The sequence below is a fragment of the Rhizophagus irregularis genome, chromosome 5 (genome assembly GCF_026210795.1).
Source record: "Rhizophagus irregularis chromosome 5, complete sequence".
In the NCBI taxonomy this organism is placed as follows: domain Eukaryota; kingdom Fungi; phylum Glomeromycota; class Glomeromycetes; order Glomerales; family Glomeraceae; genus Rhizophagus; species Rhizophagus irregularis.
Genome location: NC_089433.1, coordinates 77,881 through 99,592, shown reverse-complemented (window position 1 = coordinate 99,592; position 21,712 = coordinate 77,881). Strand labels below are relative to the sequence as shown.

General features: G+C 36.5%; 6 protein-coding genes across 6 annotated transcripts; 4 read left to right on the top strand and 2 right to left on the bottom strand.

The window, feature by feature from the left end:
• Positions 1 to 12,094: 12,094 nt before the first annotated feature.
• Positions 12,095 to 13,842, bottom strand: OCT59_024605 (uncharacterized protein; the record flags this gene model as incomplete). Its single annotated transcript, XM_025321856.2, has 2 exons — positions 12,095 to 13,201; positions 13,303 to 13,842. The coding sequence occupies 2 exons, from the start codon at positions 13,840 to 13,842 to the stop codon at positions 12,209 to 12,211; spliced, it is 1,533 nt and encodes a 510-aa protein (XP_025167768.1). The 3' UTR covers positions 12,095 to 12,208.
• A 159-nt stretch (positions 13,843 to 14,001) lies between these two features.
• On the top strand, positions 14,002 to 14,563 carry OCT59_024604 (uncharacterized protein; the record flags this gene model as incomplete). The annotated part of the gene is made up of 3 exons (XM_066132717.1): positions 14,002 to 14,129; positions 14,208 to 14,222; positions 14,401 to 14,563. 3 exons carry the CDS (start codon positions 14,002 to 14,004, stop codon positions 14,561 to 14,563), a joined length of 306 nt encoding a protein of 101 aa, XP_065991552.1.
• A 688-nt stretch (positions 14,564 to 15,251) lies between these two features.
• OCT59_024603 (uncharacterized protein) lies at positions 15,252 to 15,575 on the top strand (the record flags this gene model as incomplete). Its single annotated transcript, XM_025328172.1, has 1 exon — positions 15,252 to 15,575. One exon carries the CDS (start codon positions 15,252 to 15,254, stop codon positions 15,573 to 15,575), a length of 324 nt encoding a protein of 107 aa, XP_025167769.1.
• A 62-nt stretch (positions 15,576 to 15,637) lies between these two features.
• On the bottom strand, positions 15,638 to 16,255 carry OCT59_024602 (uncharacterized protein; the record flags this gene model as incomplete). The annotated part of the gene is made up of 1 exon (XM_025329520.2): positions 15,638 to 16,255. One exon carries the CDS (start codon positions 16,253 to 16,255, stop codon positions 15,638 to 15,640), a length of 618 nt encoding a protein of 205 aa, XP_025167770.1.
• A 246-nt stretch (positions 16,256 to 16,501) lies between these two features.
• OCT59_024601 (uncharacterized protein) lies at positions 16,502 to 18,109 on the top strand (the record flags this gene model as incomplete). Its single annotated transcript, XM_066132691.1, has 6 exons — positions 16,502 to 16,512; positions 16,647 to 16,662; positions 16,756 to 16,839; positions 16,925 to 17,059; positions 18,023 to 18,045; positions 18,106 to 18,109. The coding sequence occupies 6 exons, from the start codon at positions 16,502 to 16,504 to the stop codon at positions 18,107 to 18,109; spliced, it is 273 nt and encodes a 90-aa protein (XP_065991551.1).
• A 1,307-nt stretch (positions 18,110 to 19,416) lies between these two features.
• Positions 19,417 to 21,117, top strand: OCT59_024600 (uncharacterized protein; the record flags this gene model as incomplete). Its single annotated transcript, XM_025311845.2, has 2 exons — positions 19,417 to 20,593; positions 20,810 to 21,117. 2 exons carry the CDS (start codon positions 19,417 to 19,419, stop codon positions 21,115 to 21,117), a joined length of 1,485 nt encoding a protein of 494 aa, XP_025167775.2.
• Positions 21,118 to 21,712: the final 595 nt, after the last annotated feature.

The window sequence follows — 21,712 nt, the reverse complement described above, 5'->3', positions numbered from 1 at the left end:
TCAAAGCCCTCTACTATGTCTGGTAACTATGCCAAGAGAGGCCGTGGAAGTCATAACCCTAACAGTAGGAAAGCTTCCCGTCAAGAACGAAAAAATAATAACTCTGATAACTCAAGCTCCGATGGTAAAAACACTGTCCAGCAGAAACGTAATCGCACGATTACCGAAAATTCTATGGAAGAAGACTACGTTGCCGATGACCAGACGGCTGACGTTGGAGTAGATGGTTTTTCCTCTTCTCCTCAACAAAATATCTCTGGCGAAAATACTTTGACCTCCTCCCCGAAAAAATCTGCTGCGCCAACTGCGCCCAGTCACGTCGCGTCTTCTGGAAATGTGGACGCGTCCACGCACGCACCTTTAAACAAAGACTTGCAACAACCCCCTAACGCGTCGCCCAATTTGGATACCAATGGTGCTCCAGATGACGATCATCTCAGATCCAGTGGTGGCCTTCCGCCATAACCAGAGAAGATTTTCAGGCTGCGGCTGCACCGAATGCTGCCCCTGAATCTCTTAAGAAATTCCCTACCAACAAAGCCCTTATTGAGGCTGTTAATAACCTTTTTTTAGAAACTTACGAGTCGTTTACTGGAAAAGCACGTATGACTGGCTCTGGTGAAGCCAAACGCCTCGTTATCCACTTCCATACAGCTGAAGCACGCGATTTGTGCGTTGGTTCCACCCATCCTGAGTTCTCCGACTTAATCTTTCATGCACATGAGCCCTCGCCAACTCCGATCCAATGAAGATCTCCGGGCTATCCAAGTTACCGATATCCCTTTCTTCATTAAAAAAGACAACCTCATGGCTTATTTTAAGAAATTTGGTAATATCACCTCTTGCCGCCTTTTCTCCAGGCCTAATGCCAAAGTTCAGCAAGCCCGCATTGTTTATGATCACGCCGATTCTATCGCTCGTTTTACCGACCAATGGGCTGTATACTGTTTCTCCACCTGCCTCAGAATTACTCCATGTTCTTATACTGTGGACCGAAAGGCTGCGCGCCGTCAATACGTTGCCACCCTCACCCAACTTCCCCCCAATGTTAAGGATATCAATTTGGCTCCCCTTACTCGTAGCCTTGGCGCTAAAGCTGTCAATGTGCCGCTTTCTCTAAACTCTTACAAGCCCAAAAGATGGGCTTATGTCACCTTCAATTCCCAAGAAACCATGGATGCTGCTATGGAACAGACTGTCAGCTTCCAAGGCAAAGTGCTTTTCTGGTCCTCCCCAGATAATACTAACAAACTTTGTCGCAGATGTGGCAAATTAGGTTGTGCTCCAAATTTTTGCCCACTCAAACAAACCAGAGGTAGAAGTCGCACTCGCGACCCTGTTGCAAAACTCAAAGAACGATTTAATGTTAATCAACCTCATCGCTCCAATTCTAATACTGCCAATGCACGTTCTCGCTCTCGATCTCGCTCCAAATCTAAAGATCGATCTGTTCCCAATTCTGGACGAGCCAATAACGTTTCCCACGACCGCACTAATAATGCTAATAATCATAACAAACCCCCTCCCAATACCTCTCAACGTGCCCGCCATAATAGCAAAGAACGATCGGTCTCCTTTTCTTCCTCCTCTCGTTCTACAGCACGTCCCTTACCCCGACAAACTCCTAACTCTGCATTATCTCCTGATGATGCTAATAACATTTTAAACCTTTTGCGAGAATTACAATGTGAAGTTGCCAACTTTCACAAACGCATCTCCGCTCTTGAACTTGCTGACCAACGGATGACTCGTATTGAATCACACCTTGGCCTCGATCCACTTCCTGTGCCCAATGAACCTGAACCGGACCTCATGCAAGAAGATGCCCCTGTAACTCATGTTCCGCTTAATATTCAGTCTTCCGCTAAATCTTCACTGCCCCCCAAAAGCATTTTAACGCGACCTTCGCCTACATTCACTATTATTCCTGACACATCACTTCCTTCTTCTCACCTTTCTCCAAATGCTCCTCCTTTTACCCCTATCTCCTCCACGCAAGAAGAAATTAATGATCTCAAAAATAGTAGAGTCGTTATTGAAAGTAAATTGGACCAACTTACTGGTCATATCAAACAATTCATTAGCTCCATTGGTGGTGCTCCCCTAGAACAAGCTGATTCAGCTTCTTCTATTTAATTTTCTTCTTCAAATCTTATCTCCCCGACTGTTTTTATCATTGTGTTTTAATGTCGGACAATAATTTTAATTATGACACCTTTGTACAAAACCCTCCCAACCCCGATAATGTTACTGAACTTTTTTCACATGAATCATTATTTTCTTCTCCTAGTAACACTTCTCCTATCCCCAATTCATTTAATATTTCCTCTTTTAATGTTAATGGCCTTAAAATGCATGGTCAGACTAAATTAGAAGAGATTTCTACCTTCTTTTCTCTAAAACATATTTCCTTTGGCGGTATTGTTGATACTCATATCCACCCTAAACAAATGAAGTTTTTATCCAAACGACTTTCTAATTATACTGTGTTTTCTTCGCATTTGGATACTTCTAAACAAATTCTTTCTTCTGGTGGTGTTTCCCTATTTATAGAAAATTCTCTTGCATCACATGTACAAGATTTCAAATCCCATTCTTCACGACTGCTTTCTGTTGATTTATATTTCAAAGGCAATGTTAAATTGCGTATATTTGTTATTTATATCCCTCCCCCTGCTGAAAGTGTTCTGCGCACTGACACTATTGATTTGCTCATTCAACAACTTATCCTTACTAAACAAGCTGGTTTTTATCATGCTGTTTGTGGTGATTTTAATATGCATTTAGATAAATATTATCCTATTTATTTTAATCAACCTCAAATTGCTTCAAAACATATACACCGATTACTTTTTCATCTCCTTTCTCATGGTTATGAAGATTTTACACCCATTAATCTTTCCGGCTCTTTAGGTACCTTTCAACGCAATAACCACATTACTCGTGTTGATTATGTATGGTCCTGCCCTCTTCTCAAAGGATTTGCTCTTACTGCTTGTATTTTTAATGCTCAAGACATCTGCACATCTGATCACAACCCTGTCATCACATATTATGATATGTCTTTACTTTTTGCCTCTACCAAATTGGCTCGCGCTCGTCAACTTAAGCGCCAAACCCGTCGCGTTTTCAAATTTGATTCTGTAACTGATACTCAATGGACGGAATTTGCTGACAAAGCTGATGCCTTATGTGATGTTTCACCATCAACCTTTTCCTCCTGGCATATCAATCAGATGTGCGAATATCTTCATTCGCGAATCCTTAAATCCGCCAACGCTACTTTACCTTCTTCTACTGTTGGCAATAATTATACTCCTAAGGTTCCTAAAGATCTGGAAATTTTAACTCAAAATTATCGGTTTTTAAATCGCCTAATGCATTCGATACGTCTATTGCGCAAATATCCTTTAACTTATTCTGTTGCTCATGAACATAAGTGGTCTATACATTTGCATCGACTTCAAAACATTCTTCAATTATATAAGAAAGTTCTTACTTTCATTCCTACTCTGCCTTTTTCTCTTTCATCGTGTCGACAAGATAATTTCAAGTCACTTCTTGATGATTTATTCAATATTTCAAAATCCTTACGGGGATTTCATTTACTTCAAGAAAAAGAATTTCAAGACTCCTCCATCCGTGCTCACTTGGACGATAGGAATAATAATTTTGAAACTGACCTTTCCTCCTTTATTGATTCAGCGCTTTCTCGCACCCGTCGCCGTATCACTTTGGACCGTGTCTTCATCGACCATCCTTCTCAACCTCAGTTGTTAACTGCTCCTAAGGACATAGATGACGCTGTTGTTAACCATTTCCAAAACTTTGTACCTATAAAGTCCACTCCTCCTGTATCTATTGATACACTACCTGATAGATGGTCTTCTGCCTATCAACCTATGGATGATGTGTCCTCCTCCATCTATGATTCTTTAATGAATCCCCCTACCCTTGATGAATGGTTATCCACCATTTCTTCTACTCCTAACGGTAAAGCCTCTGGTCCTTCCATGATTACCTATGAAATGCTCAAGCATCTCGGATCTCGTACCTCGGCTTTACTCCTCATTTTGATTCAAGCATGCCTTTCCAAAGCTGATATTCCTGACTTATGGCGACAAGCAATGGTTTTTCCCATCCCCAAACCTCACGAATGGAAGTGTCAATTAAAAAATACTCGCCCTATTACCCTACTTGAAGTGATTAGAAAATCTCTTGTCAAACTTTTTTATAATCGCCTTTCTACCATTATGGCTTCACATGATGTTCTAAAAGGTGGTAACTTCGCTGGTCTTCCTGGTGGTTCTTGCCACGACCCTATCATTACTCTAGAATTTATTATCCATGATGCTGATATCAACAAAAACCCGCTTTGGGTTCTTTCCCAAGATATCTCTAAAGCTTTTGACTCGGTTGATCTGACAATGTTACGTTTTGCTTTAGAGCGAATACGTCTTCCTGCTTCTGCTGTTAAGTTTATCTTATCGCTTTTCATGAAACGCACTAATCGCGTTTTCACTGCTCATGGATCTACGCCTGCTTATAGGGTTCGCATTGGTATTGACCAAGGCGAAGTTATCTCTCCTCTTTTATGGGTTATTTATATTGATCCCTTACTTACTGTTTTGAAAAATGAAATGATAGACCCTTATGTTCTTTCTACATCATCTTTGATCGATTCTCCAAATTCTTCTCCTGATTTGAAGATTAATAATTTAGTATTTATGGATGACTCCACTCTTATTTCCTCGTCAAAAGCTGGCATGGAATTTATGTTATCCATTACAGAAGAATTTTACCATATTAATAACACTTCTGCCAATCATAACAAATATGTGTTAATTACTAATTCGTTGCCTTTGACTTCGAATTCCACTTTATCCCCTATTACTTTTAATTTGGATTTATCCTCTTTAAATAGTGTTCCTTCTATTACTATTACCCCAATTCCCATGACAACTTCTTTTCGATTTTTAGGTGTCTGGTTTAACATTAAATGCTCCCGGGATTTTGTCAAGAAACAACTCAAACGTGAATGCTGCTCCTTCGCTGCAACCATCCGCCCTGCAAAGCTCTCATCCAAACAAGTTGTTTATTTACATAATGCTGTCCTTATACCGAAACTTGAATACCGGATGCAAGTTACTCACTTGTCTGAATCTGACTGCCACCTAATAACGAGAAGTATACGATCTGTTGTAAAGCACAAAGCAAATTTTTCCCGTTCTTTACCCAATCCCATTCTATTTTTATCTCAAGCCTTGGGCTTGATTAATTTGTTTGCTCATCAACGACAATGTCATATTACTAATTTATTTTTAATGGCTAATTCTTCTTCTGTTTTTATTCAATCTCTTTTTATTTATAGATTGAGTTTAATTCAATATAATTTTTTGATTCCTATTTCTCCCCTTTTAATTAAAGATTGGTCTATATGGTCTTCTCTATTTTCTTTCAAGAAAGATTATATCGCATGCACTATTGCTCTCTTGTCTTCTACTCCTTTTCGGTTGCTTCACACTCAATTATCGAAGCTTCCAAATTTGTCCTTGATAGATGGACGCGTTCCTTTATTTGAATGCATGACGCCTAAAGCCTTTAAAGCTTATTTTCCCATCCTGCGTAAACGACAACTGTTTTATTTATCTCAGCTTGTTACTCCCCAAGGAACTCATTTAATTTCCTGGAAGGCTTACTATGACAATTTGGTTGGACGACGTGGCCCTGGCCGTATCCCTTATTGGTACCAAGATATTCAACAAGCTACCACTATTCCTGACTCCAATAATCGTTTGCTGGATCAGTTTAATTTTACGCCTACGATTGACTCTTTCTTTTATGATTTGACTCCTTGTTCATCTTCTTCTCCTACTACAAAAAATTGGATTGTCACGTTGGACGATTATGGTTCTCCCATTTTTGGCAAACAACTTTTAGTCCAAGCAAGTCGTGGTACTTGTTCTATTGTTCACTGGATTTCTCCTGATTGTGAATCTTCGCCTGGTGATCTTATTAGACTTTCACCTTGCCCTGGTTGCGCTGCTCATACTCCTTTGCCTCCTTCCAAAAAACGGAATGCTGATTTAACCCTTTGTACGCCTACGGTCTCTTTACAACATTCGCTTATTTTGCCCACTACTAATGAACGAATTAGACGTACTACCTCTGAAGTGACTTCATCTTTTACCTGGGCTGATATAGAAGATGGTGTCCGTCTTTATTATAGTAGATTGGATTTTGATTCCGTTTCTTCTTCTGCAGATACCGCTATAGCCCCTGATACTCCTGTCACTATTGAATCCTCGGCTGCTGCTGTCTTTGCAAATTCCCCGCTGGTCGTTTCCTCGGATTCGCGCTATATCTTTTTCACTGATGGGTCTCTTATTAATTTAGGCACTCCCGATGTCTCTATGGGCTGGTCTTGGATGCAAATAGTCCCTGATGCAGGTTTTTCTAACTCTATCGCCACTTATGCTCACGGCCTCATACGAGATAATCCCTCTTCTTCTCGAGCTGAGGCTGCAGCTATTTATGCAGTTTTAACTATTTCTCCACGCGACTCTGAAGTTACTATTTATACTGACTCGCAAACTGCCATTGATGGTCTTCAAAGTTGTTTTTCCTCTATCTACTCAAATAGTCGTTTGTACTATAAAACTACAAATTTTGAACTTTGGGCTATTATCGAGCGAACTATCCTCTCAAAAAATTTGACTGTCCTTCCCGTCAAAGTTAAAGCTCATTCTGGCAATTACTTAAACGATTTTGCTGACTCTTTGGCCAATACTGCTCATACCGCGTCATCCAGTATTTTGATCTCTGGAATGGACCTGGCCTCTGCCCATGATTTTGTCTTAATTTATGACAATGATGTTGTTTGTGAATTTAATCCGCGACACCTTCTAAAACAATATTATCAAACGCAGTTAATGCGCGATTTGTTAAACTTAACGCGATTTCACTTTATTTCTTTATTATCAACTAATATAGATTATATTGTTGACTGGGAACTTACTTGGTTCACTTTAAATTTTAAGCCCTCTCATGATGCATCCTTTACTCCCGAGCACGCTTCAAGACACCTAACCTTTAAATTCAAACTTTTCTTGGATGATTTGCCTACACTGGAAAAGCTTAAACGGACCCGACCAGACTTATACATGGACGAATTAACGTGCCGTTCTTGTATCGACCGCATGGAAGACCTGATGCACCTTTTTATGTGCAAAAGACGACGTCTGCCTATGCAGCAAATTCTCCAATCTTATCAAAATCATTTGATTTCCAAACTTCTGGAAGCGAGTAATTTGGTTGATACTGATCCTACTCCATTTATAGCTAAACTTACTTCTCTTTCATGCTGGTCCTTTTCTTCTACAAATTGGTCCTCCTTCGCCCTTATCCGTGGTTGCTTACCCAAACTCTTCATCGACTTATTTGTTGATTTATCCATTCCAAGAACTTCTGCGATTAAAGTTATCGCTGCTATTCATAACAATTTTGTCCAGAAATTCAGAAGACGAATCTGGAATCCGCGTTCTTATGAGAAAAGTAAATGGGAAAACGCGATGAACATTACCTATAAGTTGAAAACTACTCCGAAGCCATCCAATCTGCCATTGTCAACGTACATACCTTACTCATCTTTACCACCTCCGACCCTACACGATTCACGTGACTCCGGAACCGATTGGTTGAAGAACTCGATGAAATATGGTTTGCCTTGGTTTAATCACTTTTCGGGTTTTATGGGTCGTCTAACGGTGCTACTTAATAACAGCTTTTGCAGGATGGAGTGTCGATTTTTATAGTGGGCGCGCTATTCGTTATTTTGTTAGCATAGTTGCTTCTACTTTGGTTGGAATATATCAAGGGGGAAGATCTGGGGAAATTTAGTGTAATGCGATTTTTCTTTTTTTAGATTAATTTTTTACTTTATTTTTTCTTAGGAGACTATATAGCTTTGTTTTTAGTTAGTTTTATTTTTATATTTTTCTTTTTATTTTTGTAAATTGTCAAAGTTCGAATAAATTTAATAAAGATAAAGGCTACTATGCCACGTTTGCCTGGTTTTTGACCAGTGTAATGCCTGATGAGTTATTTAACAAAATGTTAAGCATCAGCATTATTATATTTCTTGATTTACATTTACTGCCAGCTGGAATTAATTCATAATTTTAAACTCCAGCCAAAATGGATATGTCGATCATTTCCTTTTTTAGCGATAGCCCTTCCACAAAAATTGATTTTTATAGGAGCCAATTTGGAATTTTGTGTAACCTAAATTTCCTTTTTAGGAAATTCAATAATTCCTGCCGGAGTTAAGTGCATAATTCTGGTTGAATTACATAGCTTTAGAATTTATAACATATTTATTCAGATTCAAATCAAATTCAAATCAGATCAGATCAGATTCAGATCAGATCAGATTTAATTGCCAGTCCGTCACTCAACGGTACAAAATTAATTTGTAGATCTGGCGCAGATTTTATATGAATTACGTTAATTGGCATATTTTGATGTCGATTTTGTCCCACAAGGTCACGTTTAAATGTAACGATGACTCACCAATCAATAACATTAAACGTGAATAAGCCACAAAAAAAATTTTTTTATCGTTCGATATAGAATTTAACAAGTTTACCTTGGAGGAAGTCATCATTCCACCTTATATTTTAGCTAAGATAAGATTTTTTATACACGAATTTTGCAAATTTTACGAGGTTTTTTTTTACACTATTGAAAAATATATATTATTTTTTTACCAAATTAACAAAATAACAAAAAAAAAAATATATATTTTTATTTTTATTTTTTAGTTTTTTTTTGGCACACCTTGATCCTACCGGTTTTGGAAAACACACCCAGGTAATGTAATACCTTTTTCTAGCAAATTTTTGAAGTATTTATGTTGTTGTGACATGTTTTTAAGATAGTGCAAACACCATTCCAGAGCAATAGTATTTAATATATAAAAGTCCGTCGAAATTAATTATAGATTGCCGATCATTTTGTACTGTTAAGTGGCGGACCGGCAATTAAATTAAATTTAAACCAATCTGATTCAGATCAGATCAAATCAAATCAAATTTAATTAATTTCAGATCAGATTAAATCTAAGTAAAATCTGATTTGATCTGATCTGATCTGTTAGGAGCACTAACCACTAGATGCTGAGATATTTACAAAAAATGATTTTTTGAGCCCTAAAAATTAAAAGGGCTAATTTACCAAAAGTATGACTTATAACCTGTTTTGGAGATATCTGAGGTTTTATTTCTAAAGTAACAGAAGGATTAGTACTATCATTACTTTATACTGATGCAGATCCTGCTATAACCTTTAAAATTAGAATAATCACATGATCAGATGAATAATATACTGAACAGAATATAGATAAACAATTAGCCGAAAAATAAATATTTAACCGATAGAAGAATATTTAACTGAAATAATTGAAGAATATGATGTTATAATTATACAATATTTATTTATAATTATTTATTTATAGTTTAGTTATTTATAGTTATTTATATTTAGATTAGTTATATTTAAATTAGTTATATTTAGTTTAGTTATTATTAGTTTAGTTATAAATAATTTATCATTGTATCAATAAAACTATTGTATCAATAAAATGATTATATCAATAAAAATTCATTATGTGAATAAGAAATAGTTGTTATTCAAAGATGGGCATAATAAATGGAACTAATAAATCATAATGAGTCATAGTATTAGAATTTTATAGAAAATTGTCATACGTCCCGAACTTTTATATTTATTTTTCGTACATATTAATAAAAATTTTTCCTTGGCAAAATCACAGTTTTTTATTATTTAAACATAATATAAATATAATAAATTCATCGCTAACATAAAATGTTTCTTTTTGAATCATGTGGGCGAGTTTGATTTATTGAATCTTCACATTGTTTATTAGATCAAACCCGAGTTCATCATATTCGAAAAGATTTAAACTTTTCACAGGATGGGATAGAGCATCCGCAGTCGTTATTTTTAGAGGATCTATTAATAACCCCGGCCAAGAGCAATATTTTTGTGTTGCTATAGTGATGAACTTTCCCCAGAGTTCTGGTATGTTCTATCTCACTCATTACGCAGTTCTGAATTACTAATAAAAAAACACATCCTGATTTACATGCAGATCGTAAGACAGGGCATTGTTAAAAAGAAATTCAAAAATGGAAATAGAGCGATCAGAATCTAGAATTTACAGATCCTCAGATAAACGGTAAATTTTTATTATACTACCGACGTTAGCGCATTCAAATTACGTGTATTGGTTAATCATTAATCCATTTTTGAATAGGAATTAGTTATACATGTGCGATTCGTCATCTACAGACCTCGATCCATTTCATTTTATGTTCCTTTTTTGTGATTACAATGATTACAATTGAAATAGGGGTTGTGAACTCAAACAAAGATGCACCACATGCGATCTTCTGTTTCGCAAGAGATCTTAGAAATAAACGGAAAATTTGCCGTAAGGCGCTACATAGCATTGCTCCATTAGTGTCACATTAAGTTGTCATAAAACTGTAATTCTTCAGATTTTCTTTTAAGCGCTATTATTACAATTCAGGGGAGAGACATTTGTTATTATTAGATGGGATCCAGGCCGTCATTTTATTGCTTTAGGTGGAAAAAATATAATTATGAAAAAATGTAATAATGACAAGTACACATAATGAAGCAACGTAATTTTTTATTTGATCTATTTAAATCGGGTTAAATTCTCTTTTCGCGCGTAGTAAGCATACAGTATAAAATAAACCTTTTTCCCAGCACATTTACGCAAGAGATTGCATATTAAAAAAAGTATATCTAAAAAACTTGATCCACCAATAAAATCTCTTAATAAAATTACTATGCCTAATCATGTCCAGTTTATCATTGCTCAACTCTTCGGGAGTCATGCCTTTTTTGACCTTAACCGCTGTTTTTTTGTTCATTGGTCCAGTGTTAATCATGGGGATCGCTACCATGTGATCAAATCTCAAACAAAAATTTCCGATGAACTTTCCGCACATGTCACTAGAATCGTCAATGATCTTGATACAAAAAATAATACATCGGAAATCGAAAGCATCTTCAGTAAACTTACCACAGAAATTAATACTAAAATCACCAATGAACTTTCCGCGCGTCTTAATTCTTCTTTCACTGCGGAGCTCGGCAAAAATAATAATAAACTTACCACAGAAATCAAAAAGATCAATTCATGTGATGCTGAGGCGCAGAAAATTTTATCGATGGTTCAATAATATTGAAGAAGCTTGCCATAATGATTTTGGCAACATTTTATCTGAATTCACTTCGATCAAGACCTCTATTGAAGCTCTCCAAAATGAAATGATCCAACATTATGCAATTGCCCAAAGGCTTCAGGTCGATTTTGATCAACTGAGTGTGGCCAACCATTCCTCTAGTAGTGAAAGTTCTTCTAGTCGATTATCTGATTTATCCCTTGAAGAAAATAGGAACCGTTTTAAGCGAGTTTTTGATTCGAATAAGGAAGAAGGGGAAACTTTAGATTATGCGTTTGAAACAGTTAGATGTAAAATTCGTCAACTTACTGGGGAAAAGATTGGGAAAGAAACTGTAAAAAATGTTTATTATGGTGGAGGAGATCCAAAGTTTAGAATAGTAATATCAATTATGAGATGGGTAGATAGTAAAGAGAGGTTAGTAGTAGTGCAAATAATAACAATAATGCGAGTAGTGCAAATAATAATGCGGAGTAGCGGGGAAGGAACTGCCAGTATATTTTGAGTTAGGGCTCGGCAGGCTTATCAAGCAGGCATGTTCTTTTATGCCTTTCCTCCCTTGAAACATCCTGCTACTCTATCATTTTTACTTTCATTTTTTCTTAACCGGCCAGCCCTTTCTCATGTATTACTTTACAAAAAAATATAATAAAGATTTCACTTTAAATTTTTTAAACGTGTGAAGGGGTAATGAAAAATTTTAGTGTTCAGTTAATTTTTCTGATAGTAGCTAGCAACAGAGTTCAGCGCAATACAAAAAGTAGAATCACAACATGATTGCATAATACATTATATTGCTATATTATTCAAAAAATACATTAGGTATTGCTAAATATTTGTAAGTAAAATTCCTTAAAAAAATCACGTTTTTAAAAACTTCATATATAAAATGACCTCTAATTTCTAATGCTCTATGTTTCAATTTTCGAAAGGGAAATAATCTTGTTAGCCGAATTTTTCTTTAGACTTAATTCATTATTCCTCATGTGAAATGCTATAACAGAAGCTTGTTGCCAAGAAAAATTATAATCTCTAGATTTAAGTTCACAATATACTGATGCAACGTAGTGATTAGGAACCTTTACTTCTGTGTCTGATAATTTATCTACTGATAACAAATATGAATTGATAATTCTTTCAGATGGAATTTGAACTTTGGTAAGATTTGGACCCCAAAATAAACGCATGATAGGGTCAGCAAGTTTAATATTGGCTTTTGCTTCTGACCCATAATGATGAAAGAAATGTTCTAATAAGCCCTCTAAAGTATCGAACTTATGAATCATAAAAGTAAACATATTTTCTAATTCATCAATTCTCTTATCTTGTTCTTTCATTTTCAGCATCTGTCCAACTCTGTTCCCCAATTTTACTATCATCTCATCGTAAAAAAAGTCTCTTAGATTTTGTCTTTCATGATTCTCCTGCAAATTTGTATCACTGGTGGACAGCTCATCTCTTTCTTGGATCCAAATTGGATATTTGCATAGATCCCATAAAGTACCTGTACGTGAAAACTCCCAATCAATAATACCTATAATTTTGATATCATTAGTTGAGGAACGTTCAACAAGCATATTCTGTGCATCGAAATCACTGTGGACAAGAGTAAAGGGTTTTTGATCTGCTGATTCATCAAAAATATTAGATAGCTTGGATTGAAGTAAGTCTAATTGCTTTACTAGATTTTTCACTCTAGTTACTGCCATTCCGTAATCTATTTTTTTTCCTAGTAATTCTTGAGCACCATGGATTTCGAAGAATTCCTTCTCTTTTTGAATCAAAGCGCCATAAAACTCTTGCAAGCTTTTAAAAGGGCCGGTGAAACTAGGAATAGAATCTCTTCCTTCAAAGTAAAATAAAGGATTCACAACAGGTCCTATTCGGAAAGTCGACGTCGCTGACTTATTACATGAATTAATTATATGGTAGAATATTATAATAATTATTATGTGCTGTATGTAAGGTTCCAATTCAATTATAAATGAAAATAAGATGTTATTACGCTTATAAATGAATCACTTAAAGATTGTTCATCCATGTAAAGACAACCGATCTCTTCGAAACGACATTTCGTCCATAACTCGAACAATGTCTCAACAATTTGGCTTAAAACGCACTTTTTTTGTTCAACAGTTAACTCATACCAAACTCGATATAAATGCTGTCCAGGTAGCCGTTCCATAAAAATGTAGGGGTTTTTTATGGGATTCTGCGCAGTACCATTCCAATCGTATACCGCCGGTACTCTGATATTAGTATTTTGAGCGACATATTTCATAGTCGCAATTTCGCTAGCAAATTTTGATGCAGGATGAGTTAGTTCGCGTGAGAGTCGAGCGATGCAATCCGGTCCAGTTTCGAAACGTAGCAAATAAATTTCATTATAGAGTCCTCTTGTTAATTTACGAGCGCAAATACAGGGTCTGTTTAAACGACAGGAAGCATGCTGTAGTAACACATCTATATCCAGATCCAGTGGTTCATCATCGTCTATTGTTTCGGCCGAATAATTAGACAATTTCTCACTTTCGTCGTTATCCATGAAAATAAATTGAGAAAAAAAACTCTCAAACTCTCAAACTCTCACAATACCGCAATTTTGGGTTTGACCTTGTACTACAGTACCAGCCTATAAATTAAAAATCAGTGATGTAACAAGATCAAATTATTTAGAGAAGCCCACTTACGAAATAATTCAATAATGCCAACAAGGTTCCCGTCCAAGCACCATTGTGAGACGTGTCATAAAATTACTAGAACCGCGTCCAAACAAGGACACTGCGTGAATCATGAATGGGTGTGCGGGAATCCAGCGCATCAGGGAAGAAAGTAAGTTATCTTCTTATCTTCCTATTTCAGTTTTTTAGTTTTTTTTTTGTATCTAAAACAATCCATTGTATATAACAGATGGGTCATGAGACGGTAAGACGAATACCAGTGGTGTAGGGCTGTGTGGTGTATGGTGATATTTAGCAGTGTGTAACAGTGTGTAAAATAAGGGGTGTGAACCATACACAGGTGATGATTAGCATTTTGGCTCACTCCAAATCACGTGTTTGGCCCGTCGCGTTATTTATCGCCTGTGTAAACTGGCACATAGGAGACCATACACTACACATCTTCTTGACCCTACACCACTCATCTCCGTAGCACTCGTCATGAGATGGGACCAAAAATGTTATGAATGCGAAAGATTATTTAAATGTTTTGAATGTGATCGAAATAAACATTCGCGTGAAGTTGAAGAAATTGATGATAATTGAAGTTAATATCCAATCGCAGTGTGACGGTGTTGAGTATAATATAACTCTAATGTAAGTATATTTTGCTAGAGTTGTTTTATACTAACTATACTTTACATACTAGATAATGATTTTTTTATACTCTCTTCCTGTTCTATTTGCTGATGAAACAAAATATTTTATAACAGATAATATTGCAATGAAAGCTGAATGACGATTGGGAATGTTATAATTACGTTTGTGAAATTTATTTACCTGATATAAAAAATGCTCAATTTTTTTTCAGTTAATAAAAAATTATGTTGACCTGACCTCCACCATGGAAATCAGATTAACAGACATCATTTAAATGGAAGTTTCTTCCATTATTGGGTTGGGCGTGGAAGCCTGATTATGAGTAAAGAATAATGCAATTGACCGCAATTGCTGTTAAGCTGGTTTACGATTACATAAAGTAATTTTTGCTTCTAAAGTAAAATGTGTCTAGAGGGAAATAGATTCTTTGTAACTATTAATGCTTAACCAATACAGTCAATTCTGGATATAACGAACCTGTTTACAGAACCGTGTTGGTATAACAAATTCATATAATAAAACGCTATGTACCGCACCCGAACAGGCATATTAAGCCACATATTTGATAAATTTTGAATGGCATCCATTCATTTATATTCTCAAATTCTAGCCTTAGATTTTTGAAATTAGTGATATGACTATCAAAGAAATTACTTGTTCATGTCTTAATTTAAAATATCTCGATCTGAAAGGATGTGAAAATATTAGCAAAGAAGCCATAGATCGGCTCGTTTCACTTAATCCAAATACCCATGTCGAGAATTTCGTGAGTACTATAACAACTCCTGATCTGATTGGAGCACTTAGTGATTTACTTAGTCGATATTCCAATACATCTATAGCTATAAATAGTCAATTTCTGACTCAATCCACCTTAATATCGAGAGCTGTTGATAGAATACTAGCCGATCAAGCAGAATGCTGGTACTCTACTGATCTAACTAATCCGGAGCTGTGATCATCAGCGGTCCCTTTAGGACCAGGCTTGGAAGATTTTTTTCTGAGCCAAAAAAATATAGATTAAATAACCTGTTCTAGACGACTGGTATTAGCTGGATTTTTGACAAATATTTCGTGCAATTGTTGAGGAGAGACCCTCGGAAATAATGGAAGCCCCTCTCCAGTAAACATAATTCTCTTTACACCCATTTCACCATATTTCGGTAATATCACACCTAGATCATCTTCTAAGGGACCGTGGAATTCCTCAAACTTTCGGAGAATTATTCTTGCATTTTTATCAGCTTCTTCTGTTATTGCTTGATTAGTATAGCCGATAATACCAAGTTTTTCTTGAATTGCCATTACATCCTCTTTCAAATATAAAAACCAGTTATATAATTCTGAAAATGATATTTTTGCAGAAGCTTCGCAGGCTTTATCGCTTCGAAGTACCACTGCTAGAATAGGATTTCCAACAATGCCGAGCATTTCCTGTATTGGAACCATTTCTTCCACTAAATGTAGAAATAACTTATATGAATCGGCAAGTGTTTTTTCTATCTTGCGATTTGTATCGCCATTAATACCTAATTTTTCCTGAATTGCTATTATATCCTTCTTCTTATATAAAAACAATTCATATATTTGAGCAAGTGTTTCACTTGGAACAGTTTTACTATTAGTATTACTTGTCATGATTGCTATAATAAGTCAAGGTATATTTAATGCGGGAAATTTTGAGTTCGGAATACTGCTCATCAGCCCGGAGTAGTGATCTTCAGCTCGGAAGAATTTGCTGAGCCATGCACAGCGCCTTTGGCCAGATTGTGCGACAAAAAATGTGGATCATCAATCAGGTCTTGTGCGACATATTAATTTTTGCATATAACGAAAAGAAAATATATATGCTAACCAGTATCTCTATTTTTTTCCCGAACAAACATGAGAAAAATGTGAAAGGAGGTCTACATGCAAGACAGGACCTTCCCTATAAGTTAATAGTGACGACAAAAGCATATATTATGAAAGGCTAAGGGACTTGCAATTCCGAGATCGCCAGGCATAAAACCAACTGTCTTTCCGGTAGATCAACATGTGAAAAGGTATGAGGAATCCGTTTACATATGCTTTCATAGAACTCTTGGCATCAGACAACAATACTAATTACGCCTCATACCTCCTTAACTTTTTTCCAGCAAGATATAAAGCATGTAGTGGTATGTGGAAGTTCAGCCAACTTTCCGCAAAAAACTTTCCCAGAGAAAATAACGCAAAATAAGGTATGTATATGCCCTAAATTATGTATGTATGGGAGGGTTCCTCTGGGACCGAGTGAGTTTTTCTCATCATGGGCCTTGTATTTAGGAAAGCAAGATGTCCGATAAGACCAAGGAATCTGATAAGACCAAGACTCCTGACAAGCTTGACAAGTTTCTCGCTAGTGGGGATATTACTCTCAACTGTCTCATTTCTGATGAGGGAGTGAACGATATTTTCGAAGTAACGATATTTAACGCTAACAACAATAGAGTCTCTTCTCTCGCGGAGGCAATCAGAACCCGTCGTCTAGATCAATTTCAAGATATAGATTCGACCAATTTGGCTTTATATAGGGTCGCATTTATAGCTGATAGTATCATAATCAACAGCTTAAGAAACATCAGTGAATTTGAAGTAGGAGGTGCAATAAGAATGGAACCGCAAGACACAATTTTTACTCATTTTCCTATACAACCCAACGTATCTTTGGTGGTGAAAAGGGAATCAATGTTATCGTATACCCTCCCGCTGAAGGGGTGCCGAAGGCACTAAGCAAAGATAATTAGATTTTTTTTATTCACATCATATAATAGCGATATAGTCTCAATTTTTATGTAATGTAGGCCAGCTACCGGCAACGTTTTTTATTTCATAAATAAAGTATTATTTTATTGAACGTATATGAAAAACGGGTTACGTGAGATGATGCAATGGCTGTGCTACATAAAAACTTATATTAACGCTCAGCCCTTTCCTTCCCAAACAGAAATAAATTTTTAACTCACTCTGGAACGTAACACTATTTTTTATCTGAGCCCAATATCTCTTAACACTATGTCTGAAACTAGTACACCTTATACTCCAGCTTCCACCTCCACTACTGTAGCTGGAAATGAGACGGTCTCGTTGGCGGACGAAATTAAAAATATAAAACGAAGGAGCTTATAGATTTCTTGCGTAAGGAAGAGGACTTGGAGCTTAGTGAAAAGGTTTTCGAAATTTTAGAAAAGTAAGAGGTTAATGGTCGTGATTTCCTCAAGACTACCAAAGAGAAGTTTCTTAGTTATGGAATGCCAGGTGGTCCTGTGAAAAGACTTGCTGACTTCGCTAAGGAGTGTAAGGATAAAAAATCAAAAGCGTTCTCATCATACCGCAGTTTGAAGGAAGTATTGAAAAAGTTTGATATAGATGGAAATGGTATAGGCACGATCAGACAATTTCCACCGGTGAGTCTGTCAGAAAAGCGGGAATTTCATACACAGTCATTAACTTCTTATTCTTTATAGGTGACCTACAAACTTGAAGACGAAGAAGAGGAGTTACAACAATGTATAAAGGAAATAAAGCGCAAGTTAGGACTATGCTCGCAGATAGTAACAAAGCCATGCGTTGTGAATACATTTCAACCATTCTCCATGCTTCGCTCTATATCGTCAAAAGAATAACTGATAAAGAGCTTACCTTAGCTCCTCAGCTCGAAGTTGTTGGTGAAGAAAGTACTGGCCGGGTTGACTACGCAATCAAAGCCCTCGAGGAACTTCTTTGCATCACGGAAGGGAAACTACATCAAGTAGTTATGGGATTTGCGCAGAATCTGATCCAGTGCGAAAGTGCCTTACAGGTGAATAAAAATAAGAGAAAACGTAAGTCGGGTGAAGCATTTGGGATGACTACGACTATATCTATAGGATCGTTACAACAGCCACGGAATGGTATTTCATCCTTTTTGCCTCGGACAGAATATTATGCACAAGTAAAAGTCCTCTTAATATCCGCTTTACTGAGTCTGCCTTGGAAGAAGGTTCGGAGGAAGAAAAAGAGTTGCATAAGAATGTGAAGCGAGTAATGGAGGTTATTGTAGGATTATTAAAGGATAGGTAGACGTAGAGAAGGAGCTGGCGATGAAGAAGCAACGGGTTAAATGGTATTTCGAAAAAGAATAATTATGTATAATAGTCCGCCACCAGTAGCATAAAAACTTCGTCGTGTATCCCGGGCTACGTCCCGAACATTTGTATTTATTTTCGCATGCATTAATAAAATTTTTTCTTGGCATTTTTCCGAGACCGCGCAGTTCCGGAAATCTGATGACTTTATAACCTATTTCTCAATGACACAGTTTCTATATAATTATATATATTAACTATTTTTTGAATATTTCACTTCTTATATAAAATTTATCAATAATGCCATCCGAGTTTGAAGTATTAAAACAGCGTATCATTGAACTTGAGGCTAAGAATGCCAAGCTTGAAGCCGAAAAAGCTGAACTTTTAAAGCGGATTATGGAGGAGAATACTAGACGCGATGTTAGAGTTGAGGAACTGGAGCAAAAAAATAAGGAGCTTGAGACCAGACTTGCGATAGTGGAACAGGCTTCCTTACCAGTGGAAGAGCAGACGTATAATGATAATCCTTCTGACAATAGTACATCTAACTTTAATTCAGTTACAGAGTATCATGAGAAACCATTGGTGGATGTGGAAACAGATAATTCCTTTCCTGAAGTGATTTGCTATAATAAACAAGAACTGGTGGCGATGGTACCTGCCAACTCTGCGAAGCGCCTTAATGGCAAACCATTGGAAGAGAAAGATATGGATAGTTTCTTGCTTGAGGCTCATAAGAAAATCGTTAGTAGTGAAATAAAGCAACGCAATAAGGAGAAGAAATTTTTACGTAAATCGGCTAACCAGGACAGCATCTCCGATACTGCTTATGTATCAGAAACTGTGGTGGTTGCTCCTCAATTGGTCATTGCAGATACCCCTCAGGAAGAAATTCCCACGGTGGATTTGAAAGTGATGCACGATATAAAAGCAGTTAACAGGTATCCTGAAAATTCATATGAGGATGTGCATCGGATGAGTTTAGAAATTTTGGAAGAGTTCGAAAAAACCATTCCCTCAGGGAATGATCAGAGTCATGTGACTTCAGTTAAGCCAGATCTCGAAGTATCCATGGAGCAAGATGATGAGCAGGAATCGCTAGATAAAAATCAAATCATAGAACAGGGTCTAATACAAGAGCTGTGTGGTACCTTTGACACCTGTTCACCCATATCCAGTGATGACAATATCAGCTCTACCAATACTAAGTCCTCTTGCAATGGATCAGAGAATATGATTTTGGGTTCTGCCCAACACTTGTCCTATCTATTTGATACAGCAATAAAGTCTGGTCAGCAGGAAATCTTAGACTGGTATAATTATTCACTTGAATTCGAGAGCAGGGTAAATGCTCTTACTGCTGATGGTAGAATCAAAGATAAAACGGCAAGATCAAAGATTTACAAGGAAATGAAACCATTTCTCCCTGCTAAAATCACACAAGATAACTTGCGCAAGAAAACTCTTAGGGCTAGAAAACACCTCACGTTATTTGGAAAAAATGGAATTGGGATAGACAAAATCAAGTTGGTCTCATATAGCGCAACTGAGATTTCGAAACTAACTAATGCACAAATCCAAAATGTCATAGATCAAGTAAAAAAATATATTAGTGATCATCAGTGTCATGTGACTTTGAAACCCGTTTCCTCAGGGAACGATCAGATTAAGGATGAGATGAGTACATCGGCAAGTGTATCATCTGCATCCCAATCTAAGTCCGATCATTCCTATTTTCGCAACAAGATATTGGATCAATATCCTAATCTATATAGAGAATGTAGTATTGAAAATTTTGACTATTATGGGATTACTGATGCGATAATATGCGGGGACTACATCTGCCCATTATGCAAATTAGGTCATGATGATGAAGAAATAGAAGGTACGTATAATACCGGATCTTACTTTATTAAATGTGAACAGCGTGAAATTGAGATAGTTGCATAGTCTGATCCCTCTGGCTGGGGATCGTCTGGGAATTTTAATCTTTTTTTTCGAATGAATAGGTCTATATGAGAAAAGGGATTTAAATTGTTTGCAGTCATATAAAAAGGAAAAATGACAGAGTCTAATAAAATACTAACCCCCGAATATCTAGACTGGCATGCCAAATTAAGTGGATTACCAAGCGTTTTGACGGATAAGATTCGTTCCAAATTATACAAAAAATATAAAAAACAAACTGGAAATGAGCCATGGCAACTATCGGAAGCTGTGATAGATATGTTAGCAGAACCTTGCTTTAGCGCCTCCGGTCAAGCCTCTGATTTCAAGCCTATCACTTTCGAAGCCAGACCCAATCCAGAATTAATTATCAAATCCGTCTTAGAGCACTTCCCATACTTGAAATTCCGAAATAGTTTTAGAAGGATTGATAATTATGATTTTACATCACCTCAGCCGTAGAGCTCACCATGTCCTATTTGCGATGGAATACATGGGAATTATGGATTACATGGCGAATGGTACTGCGAAAATGGGAATCAGCTCTCTTATGATCCTGAATTAGCGAAGTTGTATTCTCAAGATAAGTTGGAATATTGTCTTACCTGTAACACTTCAAACAATAAATTCAAGTTCACGATTGTGGCTTAGACTGGTCATGTGGCCGATCACCTGAAATGCGCAGTACGATAGTGGAGAAATTCTTGCTGGCCTTCCTACTTATAGTCGGTTAAAATTATCAGAGGTAGAGTTATCTTTCTCACCTTGCAGATTGATTGGTAGATCTACTCTTTAAATCCTGCATCTATTGGTTGGAAATGAGAAGAGAATTCACGTATATCATATGATTAGCTGATAGATTCTGCTTCTATTGGTTGGAAGTGTGAAGAGTCTTCACGATTATCATATGACATAGCATGTATCGTGGATACGTCTCCTTTGCTTCAAGCTAGAATAGAGAAATATCGTTCAAAAAAATAATCGTGTATAATAGTCTACAATCATAGAATGGCATCATATACCCAGGCTAGTCCCGCTCCATGTAATTTATTTTAGC